Source organism: Netta rufina (genome assembly GCF_964035555.1).
Source record: "Netta rufina genome assembly, chromosome: 3".
Taxonomy (NCBI): Eukaryota; Metazoa; Chordata; class Aves; order Anseriformes; family Anatidae; genus Netta; species Netta rufina.
Genome location: NC_140125.1, coordinates 58024395 through 58045464, shown reverse-complemented (window position 1 = coordinate 58045464; position 21070 = coordinate 58024395). Strand labels below are relative to the sequence as shown.

Genomic DNA, 21070 nt, shown 5'->3' with positions numbered 1-21070 from the left:
GAAGAGAAAGAGATAGAACGGGCATTTCTAGGTGTTTAAGACCATGGCTAATAGAAATAGAACAAAGAAACAATTTATTAACAAAGATATTGTCACATATTAGAAGAGCAATTGCTGTCTAGAAAATCACAGACTGTACATTATTATGTAGCTTTAATAGCTCAGTTTGGGCCTGAGTCTAAACTGGCAAGAATGATCTCATTTGCATAAATTATACTTTTATGCTTTTAAAAAGCTGTGATGCTAAAGACAGAAAGCCAGGCATGCTTCCGTATCTCTTGTTTCTCTGTGGTATTTTAAGAAGGCGCTAGTGCAGTCAAAAGGAAAGCTGATCACCCTTCTTCTGTTGACAACTAATAACGCCGATTAGGGACCTTATCCCAAGGAAAGATGTGTAGGCATTTGCTGCAGTCCCCTACTTGCCTTGGTATTTTACTGGACTACAAAACACTTTTATTGATTCTGCCATGCTGAAATCTCTATTCCAGATTCTGCCCTCATTGGTGGTGAGCTAGCAACTGGTGCGGGAAGCATGAGCAAGCAGTGCAGCTGACTGCTGAACTCTCTTTTCCAAGGAGAGCCCTCCCTGGTTTTCAGTTCACTCTCTTTGTGATTTCTTTCATTGGCCCTTTTCAAACTCGGTTGGTGTGATTCTGTGCTAGCGCTAGGTCCCACATAAAGCCAGCAGTACCATGCCAGTTTGCACTTCTGGCAGTCTGCTTTTAATAACAATTCACTTCTATATGTAATGCCTTTAACCCTCAACGATGCTCCCAAGTGATATATTTATACTTGCACTTAACCACAGCTGTCTTGGGAGACAGCCAGAAAACTTACCTTTAACTGCACAACGTGTACTTAGATGTAATTTTGTCAAGGTCAGAGTATTTTTGGTTTTTTGTTTTTTTTTTTTTTTTGTTTTTTTACTTTGTCATGAAGCCATCCAGGAAATGAGTGAACCTAACTGTGCAGCCCAGCCAAAACCAAAAATACATAGTGCAGGAAAATAAAGATCCACTGGGTTCATTCTTGTTTTGCATAACATTTCTTGGTTGGGCTCATCTAAAACAGCAAATTATGCAATTCGTTTCATTGGCTTCCCCCTCTTAGTTCCTTTTTTGCTTCCATTCACAGTATTTTGATAAAGCTACTTGTTTTCCTTTTTGACTCACCAACCATTTCCCAGCTTGTCCTCTAAAATTGCTCATGTGGCAGTGCCACATGTTCTCATGTCCTTCTCTGAAACTTCAGAGACAGAAAACAAAAGCTTAAAGAGAATCTCCTTAAATGGGAAAACAGAGTTTTGTTTTCAGCCTTATTTTTTGTTTCCTCTGCCGTGTATTTATTTAGCGATACTCTAGATGTCTGTGACGGTAGCAACTCCGTATTTTCAAACATTTTCAAAGGTTTGCTTGCAAATTTGAGGTTCCCTTTGGACTGTAATGATCCTAGATAGGAAAAGTAGCAAAAGAGGGACTCTTCTGTTCTTTTAAGTTGCTTAACCATATATTGTTTAACCAAGTTATCAACGTCTTCAGAAAGTTGGCAGTCTTAGGATACTTCTGTGCAAAGAAGTATAAAAGCAATTGCTGGGGTCTGTTTTCCTCCAATTCCAGACCTCTAGTTTGTGTGAAGAGGAGGTGGAAGAGTGACATTTGTGCCATTTTGGCTTGGGAACAAAAGAAAATCAAAGTACAGGACTCCCAGAAATAATCGTTGTCTGCTGCCTCTGAGCAGCCTGTTCAGCTTGGCATTTGAGGGCAGTACCATGACTCTGGCCCTAACAGCAATGAACCATGCCACAAGGAAGATGGGATTATAAGCATGGGAGATGCAATTCTGAGCCTTACATAGGCAGCGTAAAGAAGCAGCTCCTTGCAGTGGCCTCGTAGTGCATGGCCGTGTGTGACCTTGGCAAAGCCCAGCTCAGATGACGTTTTACCAGTAGCAGAGGTGGTTCTAAAGTAGCAGACCAAGAGCTGCTTATTAATCAAAGAACAAATTCAGAAGCAGCCAAAGGATCTCAGTAGGAAGTCCTCATTAATAACTTTTTTTTAATCCAAATTGTTCATTTTTGTAGTTCATTCTAGTTCACAGTTCAACAGCTCGTTTTTGGGATTCATTTTACACAAATGAGCGAATCGTAAAGAAAGGCAAGGTGAACCATCCAGACACTGGGAGCGATCTTCCCCAGGGCGCTGTGTTGTCTCGTGTCTGGCCATCCTCTGGGACAGGTTGGTTCTGTAACTCTCTGGGCTTTGCGCACTTCCCTTACCTTATGTCTACCTTGCGATAGTGCTTCGCTAAGCAGCGTTTGCCGTCTGTACCTCCAGATGGCTGCAACCAGCTAGGTTGATCTCGTTCCATCCATTGGCTGACTTTGGTAAAGGGACAGATGGCACATCCCCTCTTTTCCTATCTTCACCTCCATGGCAAAGTCAATTGTTTTATGCTGCTCCACACAGAAATCGCAGAGCAAAACATGCCAGCTATGTTGTGTTCCGTGCAATGAGGTTCAGCGTAGTTCTGGGTGATTGTCCTGGCTGTGAGACTCCTTTGGAAAAAAGCATTATCTAATCTTGTTCTTCATGCACCTGAATCTCCGTGAGGTTTTATGTCCCTGTTGGTCTTAGCAGGTTCTCAGAGACCCACGGTAATAATGCATGACTTCTAGGAAGCCTATAGAGAAGAGGATACTTTGCTTCCATTTTCCCCGCTGTTCAGCTATTCCTATCTTGGCACTCATGTGTCAGCAGGTGTGTAAAGAGCTGGGCTGTGCCAATGCCAGACGAGAGACTTCTTGTGGGGTACTTTACACTCGCAATATTTTTCGGGCCGTCCATCATACCCTGTTTTTTATTCCTGGCCTCTGTGTACTAGTCAAATGGTCTCCGAGCTTATTCCGAGCAGGCACTGATAGCTGTCGTAACAGATGGGCGGGTGTGCTGGAAACCAAGAAACTATGTACTGTATGCACGCCGGGGGAACAGCGTACAGCGTTGGATCACTCACATAGCTGCCTGGCCGAGGCGTGTGTTTCTGAGCTAGAACAAGGTGCCGTCGATAAACCATAACCTCAGTTTTAGCTTCCCAGACTCAGAAGCACATGAAAACAACTTACATGTATACCTACACTGTCACACATACTCGTAATTTGCTGGCCTCGCTGTGCTCACCCCATGTTTCTTGCACTTTCTCTCTTCTTCTCCTCCAAGTTTACTCCTAATCCATCTAAGTAAGATCATGGGCCAAATCGGTTCAGATGTAAATGAGTATTTCTCTGCTGATTTCAGTGGAAGTCCTATCTGTTGACTCTCAAACCTGGAACTTGGACATGTTGCTACAGTGTAGAGGTCCCCTCCAAATTGTCCCTGAAAAGCGCCTGGCCTAGGTATCGTTTTTTACTGCTGTAAGCAGTAAGCCTTTTGTTACTACAGAACTAAGAGCTCAAATTCAAGGTAAAAAAGCAATTGTGTTTTAATTAGAAGACTACAGATTCTGTGCTTTCCCCAGCTAAGGTAATCTAAAACTCTTATTTCTGTAATTTTCTGTGGTTTTATATTGTCTTTGCTTTTCAGACATCAGATTATCTTTAATGAATTAGTGACAATTTGGCAAATGTTGAGCCTAGCACAAACTTTGTCTGAGCCATCTGTCCTGCCCTCAGTTTAGAGGAAATAATGGTCTTTCTTTGGGCTCCTAGTAAATAGTCTCTGACAAGAGCTAGGGCAAAATTTGTGCTGACAAGTGAGGGGAATACTGGAACTCTTCTCTGTGCATCCCAGTCCGCGAATTGTGTGCAGGCTGTCTGAAGTGTTAATGTTTTTTTTAATAATGCTATTTTGATGGCTGACATTAAAAAGTGCTAAGATGAGTTTATAGACTTCCGTTCAGGGATGAATGCTTCATACTTATACGTTTTATGAATTCCAAGTGATATTTTGTCTGATTTTCCATTTGTTTGCTGTCCCATTAGTGGTGGAACATTATTTATGCACCACATCTGCTACTAAAGTACAGTACTCCATTGTAATTTGGCCACAGGCACATAAGTCAAAAGAAGAGATTTTTTTTTCCAGGCTGAAAGTCAAAAAAAAAAAAAAGAAAAATTGGAACAGTGAATGCAAAGAATTATCCAGGTTCACATTATTGATGAAAGCAAGATTGGGTTGAAGAACAATTGTATCTATACCTGTCCGTAGTTCATTTGCTAAATGCCTCACTTTGCAATCTAGAATATGTAGCTAATTGCTCAGAAACATTTATTTAATTCTCTCTTTTTTTTTTTTTCTTAGTTTGTTGTGACGATGTTTTGGAGCATCTATATCTATGACAGGGAACTGGTTTACCCAAAGCTGCTTGATAATTTTATACCAGCATGGCTGAATCATGGAATGGTGAGTAAAGTGATACAAATGCTTCCTTGTGTGAATAAAAGTCTAAGATTCCATCTGTATGACTCCGTGTACACTTAGCAATAATCTTACTTTCTAATTTTTCAAGTATATCACACTTGTATATCAGAACCTGTATCAGAGTATTTTTTTAAAATGTGGAATTACATGCATTAAGGCAAAGGTGTAGTAGTTTTAAAATTGCTGAATCTGTACTCATAGAAGTAGTTTATTTGAAGAAATTTGAACTTTCCATCCCTATCTGGTATGTCAAGGAGGACATTATTTCTCTCAACTGTATGTTTAAATGGTAAGGGCTACATTTTTCCAACAGGTGCTTACTACATTTTATGCAGTATTTGGAGTTGAAAGATGCAATGTTTGCTTCTCTTGCTGTGTTGGTGCAAAATATTTCTTTATTATTTTGTTTTCCATAGCAAGCCATGGCAATCCACTTGGCACTGTTGTTCATCAGTAGATGACAACAGAGCTTATCCTTCAGCACATCTGCAGCAGATCAAGATTTGTCCACTGCTGTTGACTTTGATAAATTGCTCCTTTGTGGAGTGGGGCTGATGGCATTGCTATTTATTCATTCCCTAAATTGTTTGTGTTAAAGGAGCAGTATGAGAGTTCCTACTGATAAGAGGAGCATCAGCTTCTTCTAGGTACTGTAATTTTTTATGATGTTGTGAGAAAAACAGCGTGATGATGTGTATGTGTAGAGCTGAGCAAAGAGACTGGTGTTTGTTTGGATTGTCCTCCTTTGAGTTTTGAGGTCACAAACCGAACACTTGTAAGCACTACCAAGCCATACGTACATTTTTTCCAACACCACATCAGTGCCGACTCCAATGATGTTTCTTCCAGGTGACATTGCACGTACTGAAAGTGCCTGACCTGTAACATTTTTCATGAAAGTGAAGTATTTGACAACAAGTGGTCCTGTGTATTCAGGAAGTCTCTTCTTTGCCATATCTAAAAGGCAATTCAAGTTCCTGTTTCTTTGTTAGAAGTATATACTTACTGATAGATTTGAAGAAGTCTTCTGTTTGTAATTTTTGGACACACTAGCATTTGCTGAAATGAATTGCATGCATTCATCTTAGACATCTTTATTTTCACCTTGGAACATTATAGAAGGCATTTTTGACAGTCCTTTGTAAAGGAATCGTTTGCTGTGTCGATCTCCATTTATCCAAGTGTTCTTCAGCTCGGTCACAGGGAAGGCTCATGACTGTTGGGCTTTTCACCACCTTTCAGTCTAATTCTTTTTGATGTTTTAGCCATCAATTTATCTTCACCAGCTTTCATAATAATTAATTCTGATGCATTGCCCATCATAATACGGTGGGGTTTGGGGGATGAGGATGGAGATTCTGGGGAGAAATTGTTCTTCATAAACTACCTTGAGAATGCTGGCCTCATTTATTAGCGGAGTTACAACTTTGACATGGTGGCTTTTAGAGAACATGATAAAGGTCCCCTTGCAAAAGGGTAGGACCTCTAGCAACAGAGTTTCAGAAAAGTCAAAGTCCACAGCTATTGCTTGCTACTGAAGTAAACATTTATTCTCATCTTTTCTTGTACATTTTGACAGCAGCTGTGCACACTTGGTGATAATTTTTCTGAACTCAAGAGTGGCTGTGCTGGAGCCTAACCTTGCACAACAAAACTTACAGAAGAGATTCATTACCCTTGGCAGAATGAAATCAGACTGGAAGAGTTGGGTCCTTCTGTTACTACATTGTTGATGATGAGTTCCTGTTCTCTGTGAACATTCCCTACAGTACCTGGTGCGGCTCCTAATGATTTGAGTTTAAATGCTAATTTCACCTGTAAACAGTCTGTCCAGGTTTTTTCCTACTGTTTTCCCTAAGCACGTGCTTAGAAAAAATAGCCACAAAAAGTGGAAAAATTCAACAAAAATGGTAAGGTCTTCCATGGTGAGAAGATTCCCTACTTTAAATGAAAAATCATTTTTTTCAGAAGTTTCTGATGTGTATTATAACTAGCTGTAACAAGTTGCTCAACCGTCATCATCAGCCTGCAAAATTCACAAGGTGAAAAGGAAAGATAAGTCATAAAACCTGTGGCTCTAATAACAGCAATCATTCTCAACAGTAATATGGACATACATCAAATACTGTGGAGTATTCATACTTTAAAACCATTTTAGGGTGACTGTCTTTAAGACTGTATGAAGAATTGTTCGAAGGGCTGGCCTGATTGAGTGCACTGGCCCAAGCAGAAGTACTCTGTGCAGCACTGTATGCTGCTTTGTTAGTTCACAGTAATTAGTTTTCTTCACCCTTTTTCCTTCTGCCACCTTTGCATCCATTCTCTGCAGTTAGAACTTTGTATATAATTAAGGGAAATGAGCCCCAGGGCTATGCAATCCCATTACCAATTCACTCTTAATATTACTCTTAATATTGTTTATAAAGTTTTGTAGAAACAGAAGAAGGCTCAAAGGCTCATCACAGTACACAAATGTCAAATCACAAACGATTTACCAGACTATGAAATTGCCTTTGGTTTTAAGAACGATGTTTCTATTACATATATGTTACAATCGTTAAAAATACAATTCTTGTCTACAGAAGATCTGTGTAGTCGGTGGCACATTGTGGTACCAGATGGTACCCCATACATACAGATTTGTACACTTGTGAAAGGCATGACTAATAGAGTTGTACCGTTCCATAAAGCTCATATATTTCACCACCTCAGTCAGTTGATTCATTCATAACCAATGGTATCACTAAGGCTTGAGAAATCATGGAGGGAGCAAGGGCAGGGTTGCTGTTGCTTTTAGCAGAGCAAGGACTTCATCTGTGTTTATTGCGCGAAGGACCACATCTGAATAGCTGATGTTAAGCTTCTCTCAGTAGGAATAATCTACCTCTGTAAAGACGAATATTGAAGAGTAAGGCTACATCTAAGCCTGGGTCTGTTTCTGAAGTGTCATGTTCACTTCCTGTATTTATTAGGTATTATGCAGATGAATTAATCTTTGCTGGCTACCATTTTAGCTGCAAAATTACTGAACTTTTCCGTCAAAGATGCTGTTCATGTTCTTGAGACTGCCCTGCACTGTGGATCCACATCAACCCCATATTCCATAGGTGTATTTTCTATGAGAAATATTATTTCCCTTTTCTGATGGCCATCTATGTGATCTGTAACAGTGTTGGGCATTTTTAATCAAAGGCTAACCTTCAGTGCTTTATACTGGTATGTCACAGTAACAGAATTCATATCTATTCATTTGTTTTACCCTTTTGTGTTGGGACTGGGTAGGATGATGCACGGAGAGCATCTGCTTCCAAAAGTGATATTCTCTTCGATATTAGCACAGACTATAAAACTAGAGGTTGCCCTTATTCTAACTGATGCCCACATAAACAGATCTGTAGTCTGAATTAATTTAAGCTTGAGCACTGTTGATTTTGAGCCAGGTTACATGGCAGGATTGCATACAGTATTTATCCAAGTTAGCATACCATTTCAGCAAGAGTCCTTCTGTGTTTTTCATAGACACTGTCCCAAATTCCTTTTAAAGATGTGAATCATCTTTTGTTTGTGGCAAGGAAAGTAAAATACAGAGATAGAGTTTACTTAGTGAAGAGTTTAATGTCTCTGGAGGTCGGAAACAAAGAGTTGTCTTTATAAGAAAACTCTATAGAGGAGAGAGGCTGGGGAAGGGGAATACAGTCAGACTCCGAGGAGCTGGAAAATTGATTATTGTATGGGTTATGTGCCACTACAATCTGTATGCACTCTTTCCATTCAGCAATGTATTCTTTTCATTCCACTTTTTGGAAACAAAGGCACTCAAGAGGTTGCACAAAACCAGGGACAAATAGCAGACACAAACAAGAGAGGAAGGAGCCTGTCCAAGTGACACATCTTTTCTTCTTTGTCAAGTTGCCCCTCTTTTTCTTTCTGGCTGCTCAGCTGAAAACCTCAGCCCACTGGAGAGTGGTACAGAGCCCTTCCCGCCACCTATCTGACTTTTGCTCTTCCTGGCAGTCTTGTCTTAGATCCAGTGGCCTTGGCTGGTTTGTTCCTTTTTTTTTTTTCTTTTTTTTTTTTTTTCTGGTTGAAAGCTTTTTTCATTAATGATTCAGTGAGCATAAAAATACAAAAGCTAAGCAAAAATTAAAATTTATGTTAACCTGACCTGTAGAGGTTCAAAGGTCCAAAACTAGTGATTTTTGGTGAAACTGTCTCATCCTCATTAGTCAGGTCAGTTGCTACACCATGCTCACTCTGATGTACAAACAAGGAAATGACCTTTCTTTCAGCAAAGTGTTTTCATCCAGTGTGTTGTCCTAAAATCCTATTCATAAATGACTCATTTGAAGTAGTGTAGTATAGTATTATACTTCTTGAGGATGCTAATACACCAACATCCCATATGGGGGCTGTTTTTACTCTATATAGTGCACCTTGGTAATGTCTCATGCTTATATCTAACCTGTTCCTGGATTTGTTTCTAAATCCAGTTTTTAGGGCTCTCAAAGATATTACAAGTTAAGTGCTCTTCTTGAATCATCTATACTATTTTCTTATGCTAGGTGTGAATAAGATCTCCAGTGCTCCAGGATGTATTTTCCACTTGTTACATAGCTTGCAAAATATCTGGTAGCAATCATGGAAAAATTGTAGCTTAATTATAAACTTCATTTCCCACAGAATACCCAGTTCTAGATGGCTATGATTTAAACATCTGCCTTAAGAAAAGAATAGCACTGATGTTGGTCCCTTGGGGACTCAGAGTATTTATAAAAAGAGTGAAAATAATCCTGTTGGATCTGTACACTCCTTGCATGTTCATACTGTAGTTATGCTGCTGTGTCTGGTATCGCTCCTCATTATCAGCCAGCTCCACAACTGGAGCATGAATACAGTAGGACCAATTATCCCCCCACTCTGGGGAGAAGAAGAGCAATCGCATAAAAATGTGTTGTGTTGTTTTTTTTTTTGATTTTCTGTTACTTATGTGAAGGGTCTAGAAATTGGTTGTATGTCAAAATTTGTGATAGCTAGCACTTTCAAACTGAGAGAGGCTTCTAGACAAAGAAGACGGAATTACGTGGGTGGCATCCCCTGAGACCATTAGGAAATTCCTTTCACCTAATGATGTAACATCACGGTGTTTTTGTGGAGTGGGCAGCTGGCCTTAACACCGCTGTATAGCTGCCAGAGGAGACTCTTCACAGTAAGTTGAAGACAGCTTTCTAACTGAGCACAGGTGCTGAATGTTTCTGGGTATTTGTTATTTCTAGTAATCCACAGAAAGCGCACACACAGCCTCCTCCCCATGCATAAGCACCCAACACATAATAATGGTAGACCTGTCATAAAATATTGTTGAGTCTTTAAGTTAAACCTGTGAGCCCTGTTCTAGAGGTGAGCATTACAAATGAAAAGCCTGAGAGCCAAGCTCCCCAGATCAGATATTTTTCTGCAGTTTGCCTTCCTTTGCTGACAAGGTGATGTAACTCAGCCTGTTAGCACAGAGGCTGAAAGCCCATAGTGTCCACAGCAAAACAAGGAGGGTGGCTGTCAAAGGAAGGGCGAAGGGGAGAGAGCAAAACAAGAGGTTAGGGAAAGATAGTCAGACAAGAGGAAAAGATAGGTGTGAGGAAAGAAAAGAATCAAAGTCAGCTGATACTGTTCCAACCTAAAAAGAAAAAAAAAAAAAAAGGCAGCTGAAGCAAGTGAATAAAAAAGGAAACAGAAAGTAATGTAAACAAGATGGAAGAGGCAAAATGATAAAGAGGATCTTGGGGAGGGAAGCAAAGAAGGAAAAAGTTAAAAAGAGGAAATGAAGAGTATGAGTTCCTTACCACATCTTTCCATCACTTCCCTGGGAAAACTTCCCTGCAATCTGCTAATCAGAGGAGGTGAGAACAAGGAGATGGCTCAGTGGTGCTGCTGTTGAGAGGGGTATAATGGCTTCTGTTGCTGTTGAACATAGGTCTACAGGGTAGACAAAGTAATTTTTGCATGGTGAAATGCCAGGAGCTTCTTAGGGATAAAACCACATGCAACTTGTTTTTACGAAGTTCATATGAATTGTATCCAGGTGCTGTCTGTAGAATGGCACAGGTGCCTCGCTATCTCTGTTTTTATCTGGCAATGCTGTCCACTATCTTGACTTGACCCTCAAAACTCCGACCCTCAGACCTCCAGACCTGCTGCTGAAAACAAGCCTCATCAGAGTGTGCCTTATTTTTCCCAATCAGATGTGAAGTGAGAGTTGTGTTGCATGTTACAGCAGTCAGATGAGCTTATTTGCTTGCTGAGGGATGCGAGCATGCTGGAAGATCATGTATTTGAGGCACCAGTGGTAAGGAAGAGTACTGCCTACATTTCAACCCTTTCTGCTTTAATAGAAATAGTCATGGGTAACCTTGAAATTAATAATAGTGGTAATAGAAATAATAAAGCTCAGAAACAGATTTTCAGATGAAGTTGCTCACAGAAATGTTTGGCAAAGCGATTACTATGGGCACAAAACAAACGCCCAATGAAAAGCCCCAGAAAGATGTCCAAAGGGCGTCTTAGACTTTCTGTCTTCCTCTGGGTGTGGAGAGTCCTCTGAGCAGTGTTTTCCTAGAACCAGGGTTTGGCCCTGGAAGGCAGGGTTTGTTTGTTAAACCAGCAGCAGAGTGGGACAGGAACCCATTCACTTCGTCCCCATAACTCTGACAGCATTAAGAATGCCAGTTTTGTTTGACCATTCACGTTCAGGGCAGCTTACATTGCTCATCCTAGTCACTGCTGGAGCCATGCACAGTTCTTTTGGGGTGCTTAAGCTGGTATGTCTTTCTGTTGCTACCACACAACATCGCAGATATGTGGTTTGCAGGGTATAAAATAATGTTCAACTTCTAAATCAGTACAAAACGCGTCAATAATTTATAAGCATTTTGATAACAATCTGCATGCCTTTTTCTCTCTTAATTAAAATCAGGTGCCTGCTTTATCTTTCAACATAATAGATTTCTGTTTTTTCTCATGTGCTTTTTTTCCTGTGAACATAGGCAGGTGATCAGATCAAACTGACTGATACAGGATTATGATTAACAATAAGTACATTCAAAGCACATCTTTTATCAAGAAAGGAGAACGTTTCACTGGAAAAAAATATATATATACTGGGGGGTGTTGCTCATGTTAAAGAAAGTTCAGAATGTCAGCTCCCTGCTACAGGTTATGTATTGTAAAGCACCCCGTCTGAAAGTCATCTTAGAAGTGATCACTACAAAAAAGCCTTATCTTTTCAGCAGGCCATGCAAACACAGGAAAGGATGCAAGTATTGTTTCAAAGACATAATAGCTTAATATGCAATTATTGTCTATCTTTATGCACTTAAGAGGACTATAGTTTGCCTTATGATTACAATAAAGTGCAGTGTTTTGTATCCTTGGACACACTTGTTAACATTCATTAGCACTCACTCAGATAAGAATTAATATGTATATATGATAAAAGTGTATTTGTACTATGTTGTACCCACTGTACTAAACTGTGCTGTTAGGATTCACACATGTGGCAAATATGACTTAATCAGACCACAAATATTTTGCAGCATTCCATGGTATCTCATTTATTTGTTTAATTTGCCGCTATAGCAACTGGATTCCATGCTTTTAGATTCTTTTTTTTTTTCACAGACCTATGATCTACTTGGTTGAAGCTTGGCAGACAGCATTTCCTTCAATTGAAGACATATGCACTAACTCAGTGACCAGATTTTTACCTATTTATCATTGTTGGAAAGTGGGTTATTTCTCATGGACACGATACCAGAGGAATCAGCAGACCTGGTGAAGGGAGTTTCAGCCCAAAAGCTTAGATGCTTTTTCCAGCCCTTGAAGCTGGTGAAATAAAAGATATTACTTCTCCCTCCATCACGAGATCATTAGCGCTACAGGAATGCTAATACAAGGAAATATTTTGACATTGTTTTTGTAACAAATTACCACTTTTTAAAAGTAACTTTTCTCTTTGTTAATTGCTGTCTTTTTACACGTCTTTTTTTATTTGGAAACAGACAGCACTTCTGGAGAAAGCATTTCATATTCAGATGATTAATATGTTGAAGTAGTGCCACAGCAGTAATGTTTTGTGCACATTGATCTGTAGAAATCAAGGGTTTTGGACTGAGCTTGGGAACTACTTTTGCTCATGGTGGCCTATGAGCATCTGACATAACCTGGTTTCTACCCTGCTGGGCAGTTCAGTCCCCATATTTTTACTTTCCCACATAGAAACAAATTGGTAAAAACTGCATTTTAGTAACTCCTCAAATACAAGAGATTCCAATTTGGGGTGTAGCCTGAGGGGTATTTTTGATAGACGTGTAAGCCGCTGCCACTAGTCACACAGGTCTGCAATAATCCCTTTTATCTTTGGACGTTCACCTAAATCACCGATGTCCAAGCCTGGTGCCCTGCCCGGCACAAAGAGTGGCCTTCCAGAGGTGGCACTTCTCAGAGGGACCGTGAGGGTGAGAAGGTGGCTCTGTGCCTCCCTCTAACACCACAGCTTCCTGAGCAGGAAAAGCTCCACCGTGGAGAAGCAGCACTGGGCTCGCAGGTGCTTCAAGGTGGCAAAAGGCAGGCCTGTGTGTCCTCTGACCCGTTTCTTGCAATATTAGCTGGTGTCCTTTAACTCTGCATAGCTTGCTTTCTCTTCAAAACAAGTAAGGCTGTGTATTTGAGGCGCTGTTTAAACCCTAGTTTTAAATTTCAGTTTTATTCCTGGTTCTGCCACTATTTCACTGAATAATTACAGAAATTGCATAATGTTCGATCAAAAGCCAGCTTTTATGTGTCTTTATTAACATCTGCATCTTGTGTGGCTCTGTAATGACAGTTAACACGACAGTGGTGGCTGTTACAGGATTTATATCACCGTGCCCTATCCTGGTTATGAAGTGTCCCAAGCAGGGCAGCTGCAGCCCCAGACCAGAATACCCACTGTGTTCACAGATATTCCCCTTTCATGTGCCTTAGCATCCAGTTCATTCAGTTGCAATGAAGAAGTGAATGGCCTTTTTACTAATTACTTTGAGGTTCATGGGTTCAGACACAGCTAAGAGCTAGAAGCTGGTATTGCTGTCCGTTCTTCTGTAGAACAGAAGTGACCTCCACTCCAAATAATAACATAACCTAGGGCTGTACACTGAATTTCAGGCTACTAGTATCTCATAAAACACTGTAGGCTGACGTGATGCATAGTATAGAAAGTTCAAATAAGCCTGGAAAGGAAATCCTTCCTTATCAAAAACGGCTCTTATATTCAAATCACATCCTTAAGTTTGTTTCCCACAGGAAGAAATTTTATTTGCATCTTGGGGCTTTTAGATTTTTATTCTGTTATTTTGAGTTTTACCCTCTTTCTATAAACCCTATATGCAGAGTTCCAAACTGCTGAGTCACTACTATGCACATTTTTGTGGCTTCTTTTGCAAATACAATATGTAATGTAGAAAATTTTCATGAACTATTTATGGGAAAGATGAAATATGTATGTTGGTCTACTGAACTTTGTATTTTAAGGCACTTTTAAAAATGAAATGGGAAATGATATCATATTCTAAAAAGGAAACATCCATTAAAATGTGTTTTTACTAGTACACAGATTTACTGATGTTCCCATTAACAAACAAATGTGCGTTGGCTGCAAGTTGTTTAAAAATACAGCTGCAAATCATTTTGAAAGGTGAATATATGTATTCTTAGATCAGAGACATAAGGGGGCTGTCATTTTGGTCTTCGCTCCTGAAACAGAATGAAAGATGAAAAATCACAGGGAATTAGAAGGAGAAAGAAATGCATGTGTCAGAAGCTGGGAGAAAAAGTGATAGTCTTAGAGGCTGTCAAGAGGAAAACACAGAAAAGCGAGCAAAGTAGAGGAAACCAAATATTGAAATAAAGAGGTGTTAACAGTAGTCAGCTGGAGAGAGCCGTAGAACGTGGAGGTGATAATTGTGTGTACTGTACATCACTGAGAGAAAGCTTGAAAGAGAAGCTTCAAGTACCCAGCATATATTGAAAATGCGACCCTCCATTTATCCTAGAGCAGCATGCAGAAATTCGGCTTCGTTTGGTTTCCTGTGAGCACTGTGCAGGATCACTGTTTGCAGAATGATTTTGTCTGACTTTTTTGTGCATACAGAAACAAAAGAAGTGCTTTATACCCTCACTGCTCCTCTGTCCCCTGTCCCTGGGGCTCTTCAGATCTCCCAGTCGCTTGCCCAAGCACTCTGCTGCTGAGCCTCCCGCAGTCGTGCTCTCCATGTCCTTGGCTTGCTAAGATTGTAGGATGTTAGTATGGTAGGTTGGCTATTGGTGTAATAACAACAGTACCTTTTTTAAGGACATCTCAAGTAACTTTAAGCTGAGCACTTGATACAGATAAATGTTTTTTTCCTCAAACCTCTTGCAGTCTAAATGAACAAAAGAGTTAAAGATTGGGAAAAGTGGCTTATATTACAGAGAAGAACCTGAAACACAGAATTTGTGATTTGCCTGAGGTTACCGAAGTTTGTTAGAGATCCAACTGCAAAGTGAATCTGGATTTACTTTGATACCCAGAGCTTTTACTAAGAACTGATCCTTCCTCTCCAAACTGGGCAAGGGAGACAGATTCACAGGGAGTGAAAGAGCACGCACTTGGGTTTCAAACTCTCGCTCTATTGCAAGGAAGAAGTGACTCGATCTTTGAACAGAGAGGTGTTGCTCTAAGTTCTCCTTCACTTAGTTACAACAGGCGTTTCATTATTTGTGGTTTGTTTGTATTACTGGGAGTACAGGTCCATCTCACTAGCTGCTTTTGGGTTTTTGTTTTCTTTTAGTATAGCAACTACTATCTACTTGTTCCAAATAATTTTTTGGGCGTACCTTTTTATCAGACGAAAGATCCCTTAGTTTTCCATTCGTCCTCTGATGACTGATGGTTTGAGAGGAAAGACTCTGACATGTAAACAAAAGGATAACTTAAGAAGGATGAACTTGGAAATTCAAAAAAATGTCAAAGCAGAAAAGGCCCCTCTCATCTCCCCTGTCATTTGGACTTGATTTTTCTGTTGCTATCCAGATGGATGTTACCATTAGTAAAACTACCAAGAAAATTTGAGAGTTCTGCTTGGAAATCTCTTCAAGATCTTCCAAAAGTCTCTTTGATTGAGACAAAGATATTTCAAAGGCCTTTATGGAACTGCAGTTGCAGGTACATGGCAAGAGGGACAGAAGTAAAAATATCCTTAAGACAGAAAAGGTAACTTGTGCAAAAGTCTATCACTGACTACTGGCTATGTATTTTGATTATTTCAAATGAGAAGTGTTTACTAGACAAAAAATTGCACTAAAATGGGCAGTGGCATGATGTAGAGGCCTGCATTCACTTTGGGAAGTACCTTTCTTCGGGCAAGAATTCAGTGTTTACTAGCCCTGTCTCGAATCTGAACTCTACAGCTTAACTGGCAACAATACAAATATTCACAGCTGTATAAAAAATGTTATTTAATTCACAACAGTAGCCATGGTTACCTGCATATTTTCATTGCCTTATTCGTGTGCAATTCATTTTTTTTTTCTGGAAATACCATTACCATGTAATATAATACTGTACAGCCTCTTGGTAAGCGGTAAGCCTCTTTACAGTGTAAAGAAGAACATTTTGCAGTGAACCTGAAAGCAAATTATATCAAATTGGCTTGTACATGGAACATCCCACCTATACCTTGTCAGGCAGAGAGAGGCAAGTCTGAACACTCAAATGGCATTGTGACTGCAATTTCAAAATATAAATAGCAATATGTAAAATTGCTGGCGTTTAAAAGTCTCTGACAATGTTTCTACCACACAGCATTTAAACAGAGCTAGTCCTTGCTTAGTCCCCTGACAGATGACACAGACAAGGCCATTACTGTCAGTACAAGTGACAGCAGCAAATTATTCCCCTTGACTCTTGCAGGAAATGTGGGCCCCAGAAGCCCCATAGTGTCAGAAGGTTAGAAAAGTGGTGGGATTCACTCCTCTCTGCTTCTAGCTCCTGCTCTCACTCTGCATGCAACGCAGATGTGATGTACACGAGAATCTCGTGTTTTTGTTATATTCATGGGAAACAACCTCTTTTGCATCACTGCAGCAGGACTGCCAACCATATTCTAACCTTTACTAAGAAGAGAAAGTAGTACTTAATCTTTCCAGATAGCTCAGGTCACTTTGCAAGCAAATTAATTAAACTTTACAAGAGTATTGCAGACCATTTACCTAGGCTTTTTTTTTCTTTCTTTCTTTCTTTTTTAATATATTGAGGTGTGACATCAATTCTGAAGGAATAAATCACACATATCAGTTTAAAATAACAACTTCAGCCAAAGGAGTGAAGGATATTTGCTTTAATCTGGCTAGTTTATCTGAATTCTTTCGCTATAAAGTTCCTTACTGCTGTTGTAAAGAAAACTTGCTATGTATATAAACTGTATTTTAAGGTCAGATTCCTTGGCATTTTCATATAAGCAGTGAAATCTAGGAATTTTATAGGTTATTGCGTAGAGATTGAACCAAAGAAAAAGTAATGCAGTTTTCTAAAGCGATGTTGAAAAATTACCCGTGTAACCTTGTGAAACCTTGTTGAAAGCACGATAGAGTTTTAATATACTATCCAGACCTGTTTTGAGTGCGTCTCCCAAGGCAAGAAGGGAGATGGCATTAAGATGAAAATTTCTACAGTGAAGCCGGCTGTTACCACAGTCTGGCTTCTGTTACTGCTGTAGTGCTGCCAGCTTGGGGCTATTTATAGGCACCAGCCTCTATCTATCCGTGCCTGTAGATCTCCTGCTCCCCTCAGAAGAGGTGGTGGTGTTTCTGAAGAAGTTAGTCCACCATCTCCATCTTTCTTATTCCTTCAGAGGCCAGTGTCTTCAGCTTCAGTTAGGAGGAATTTGGCAGCCACTCCCTCCCTGCCCGAGCTCTTGCATCAGTGGCTTGCATTGACCTAGGGGCTGCAAGGCTCGGTGGCACTGCTTTCAAAATCTTCAAAGATAATTTCTTATACTGCAGGAATCTCTCCACTATCTTAACGATTTCCACATTTTTTCTTCTTAAGTGGGAATGGTATCTAAAACTCTTAAAATGATTCTCTGGTCCATAATCTCCAAAGCTTAGGTCTTACTTCTGGGCATACAACAGGAAGACCTTTGCTTTTCTTCTGACTGCAACAAAGGGTTTTGGTGCTGTGCATGATTTGTAGTGGAAATAAAATCCGTTCTCTTTCATTTTCCTGAGTATGTGGCAATGAGGGCTGAGCAATAAACCTTTTCTCCAGAAGGCAGTGCTTGCCTGGGGCAGGAGCTGTTTAGGTTTGCTGCACCACGTTACAGCTGGAGCCTGGTGTGTTCGGCAGCCTTCTCTGAGCAGTCCATGCCTCTATACACCCGTGCATAAATTAGATGTAAGCCATCCAAACACAGCCTTTGTGCATCCTGCACTCCATCACCTTTCTCCACGACGTAAATCCCCGAATGAAATACCCTCCCTAGCACAGTCGCAGTGCGAGCACACTCCTCTGCCACAGCAGCAGCAGCAGAAAGCCTCAGGCTGCAGCCCAGGGTGCGTTGGGTTGTCAGCCCCTCACACAGCAACAAATGCTGTAGCAGCGTGGGCAGCAGAAAAGCTTGGGAAGAGGGCCCGGAAGAGTAGTAAATTGTGCTGTCCAAGACGTGGGTAATTTTTCCTCCATGCCAGCAGCTTAAAACCATTTTCCCAGCGCCACTCTGCATTCCCCCTTGCTGTATTTATCTGGATTCTTCTTTCATGCAGTTGCAAAAAATAAATATAAATATATATATATGTACTTTTTTGCTCCTGTAGTATTTTGTTCCTCGAAGATTTGAAGCAGTGTGCTCCATTTCTGCTACTATAATTCTTCCCATGTCAGCAAATTATGACTGCACAAAGTGGGGTGGCTCTGAGCTGTTGGTAGCCACAGGGCAGTCACAGCCTCACAGAGTCAAGTTTGAGTTTCAGCTGCGACTTCTGCTGCTCACAGGTACTTAGGCTCTCCTAAACAGCAGAGATGTCACGCTTAAATTATTTTCAGCTTTTGACCTTTTCAGTTCTGAACTTCCAACCGCTAAAACATGAGGCTCCCCTACTATTTATTTTGTAGAACAGGTCGAGGTGAAATGTCAATTTGAAGAGGAAGGGAGAATAAAGTCGCTCATACAGCATTATTTTGGTATCCAGTGTCCAGTTAATAAAAATAAATCAATTTTACTAGAATTCGTTGGAGTGTTTTTGCTGCTAAAACTCGGACCACATGGGAAACAGTTAACAGTCTCCAGATGTGAAAAGGAAAGGGCCATCAGCAGCACAGAGAAATTTTATTTTCAGTGAACAGGGCTACTGCAGCTGTGGTTCACAGCAATGCAAAGAGAAGGCAGCTGCTCTGAGAGCATGTGAGAGTCAAAAATCTTCTTCTTCTTGCTGCGTTCATAGCAGGGCATCTACCAAACCTGAGCTGGGCTTTCTAGCATACCCCTCAAGCCCAGGACCTGTTGTTAGTGCACAGGGAAGCACCGCCTGGGGTGGTACTTATGTTTGCTGTGTGCTGAGTGAAGCCTTGGGGGACTGAAACGAACCCAGAATATCTTCCTTCCTTTTTTTTTTTTTCCTTTGCAAGTCTATCCACAGCAGAGCCATGGATGGCATTTGGCACTGTCTCACTTTTCACTTCTTTATCAAAGTCTGGCCACAGAGAGGCTGTGTAAGGAAACCAGATGCTGGGATGAGGAGTGGGTTGGAATCTTGCCTCTCGCCAGATACCGAGTGACTAAGTACATTTCTTTCATCATAACCTTTTCCACCTTGCTGATTGAGAAACTGGATAATGATGATACATAGATACTTTCTCAGAAAGTTTTACGGACGTGTTGACTAGTTAGGAGCATATGTGTGGCCAAATGAGATGTCCTGCTTTTTAAAGGCTGTTGTGTAGTTGCATTGGTCCCTGCACAGGTCCAAGGGAATGAATGGGCATAAAAATATGTCCACCACCAAACAGCCTGAGGTGCAGCACAGAAAGTTGTACTTAGAACATATTATTATAGACATGTTGTCAGGGAGTATTCCTGTTGCATGATGTTCTGAAAACATCTCTGTTTGCCTCAAGGGAATGCCCGGCTGCCCTTCTTATGAAGGGAAAAAAAAAAAAACAACTTGTGGTAAAGGCAAATGGAGAGTTTCCAATGTCTAATATCCATCCTGTTTTTGTTCCTAGCACAGCAACTGGGGTGGTGTTTTCTTGAGAATCATACTGGTGCACAATAGAGGTGGAAGAAAGAGTTTTCAACTTTTAAAGTCTTATGGTTACAGAAAAACTTAACTTTGTTTGCTATCATCCTAGATGTCTCTTTTCTGACATCAATGTGTCTTTTTCAATTGTTTAACATGTTTTATAGCGTATCTGCAGTAGCCGAAATACTGCTTAACACCCCTCACTCCCAGTGCCTCTTTCCAAATACTATGCTCGTTCAGCTGGGTATTATTCTTTCAAGGAACTGTCCACCCACATAGCTACACAGGATGCTTTCAGGAGCTATCCTGTGGAGAAAGTCGTATGTGCTGGTACTGCTCCTGCACCAGTCCTTCTCATTGAGTATTTCTTTACGTAGTCTCAGTGTGAAACGTGGATAAACCCTGAGCATCCTGTATTGGTGCCAGTATTTTTGGGCTCTTTACCAGGTGTCAGTGGTCTGGAAGGTAAGCCTGCAAGCATTAACATATGAATGGTCAGAATTAGAAAGAGCAGAAGCTCAGAAAAATGCAAGTTTTGAAGTTTTGCCTTTGTAGTTTAATACTTACAGAAGGTGTTAAGCTCTTCTCTTCTTCACATCATGAAGGATTGAAATACCTTTTTTATTGAATAAAACCTGAGATTATCAACTAATCACGTAAATTGAGGATCTGATGCCTTAAGAAAAAAATCCAAATGTCATGAAATACATGACAGTGCTGTGAGTGTAGGACGTGTCACCCACTTTACTACACTGAAGGAAAGGCTTAACTTTCAGTGCCATGTACTTAGTATCAGTGATTTTTTTTCATTTTCATCTTTCACACTTACTACAACTTCAGGACTTCTTATAGAATCGTACCTACTGCACTTTGAATACAGTTACTGCTTATTAGTCTTTGGAAGAGCTGCATTATTTCTTTGAATACAGAACCAAATGACTTTAAAACCACATGAGGAAGGGTCAATTGTTCCTAGAAGAGTCTGTGTCTCACAGTAAGTACAGCCTGGTACCAAGGAGTTTTGCTTGACACATTAGCTTATATTGATTGTTTTCTACATTTGTATTTCTTATTTTTTAATTGAGTTCTGTGTAAACTTCTGGTGCTTCTTCCAAATCTTAAGATATTTTAAAAAGTACTCTGCTATATTCATTTTCATGGAGAAGTGGTTAATCCTTTCTCCCATATTAATTCCTTCCCAGCTCTTACTGTTTTGGGCCAGCTGATCCCAAGTGGAGTGGACATCTGAATTTCACTTCTGGTTTGCAGTGTTACTTGAATAACTTCTTCACATCATGAATTCTGTCCTGTGGCATAAGGTCTTTTGGAAAATGGTCTTCCCTTAGGAC

General features: G+C 40.3%; 1 protein-coding gene across 1 annotated transcript in view; it reads left to right on the top strand.

The window, feature by feature from the left end:
• Nucleotides 1-21070, top strand: part of AIG1 (androgen induced 1) — a 122115-nt gene that overhangs the window by 40521 nt on the left and 60524 nt on the right. The window contains exon 3 of the mRNA XM_084283801.1: nucleotides 4296-4397. Coding sequence (XP_084139927.1) covers nucleotides 4296-4397 — 102 coding nt within the window. The remainder of the gene's footprint in view (nucleotides 1-4295; nucleotides 4398-21070) is intronic.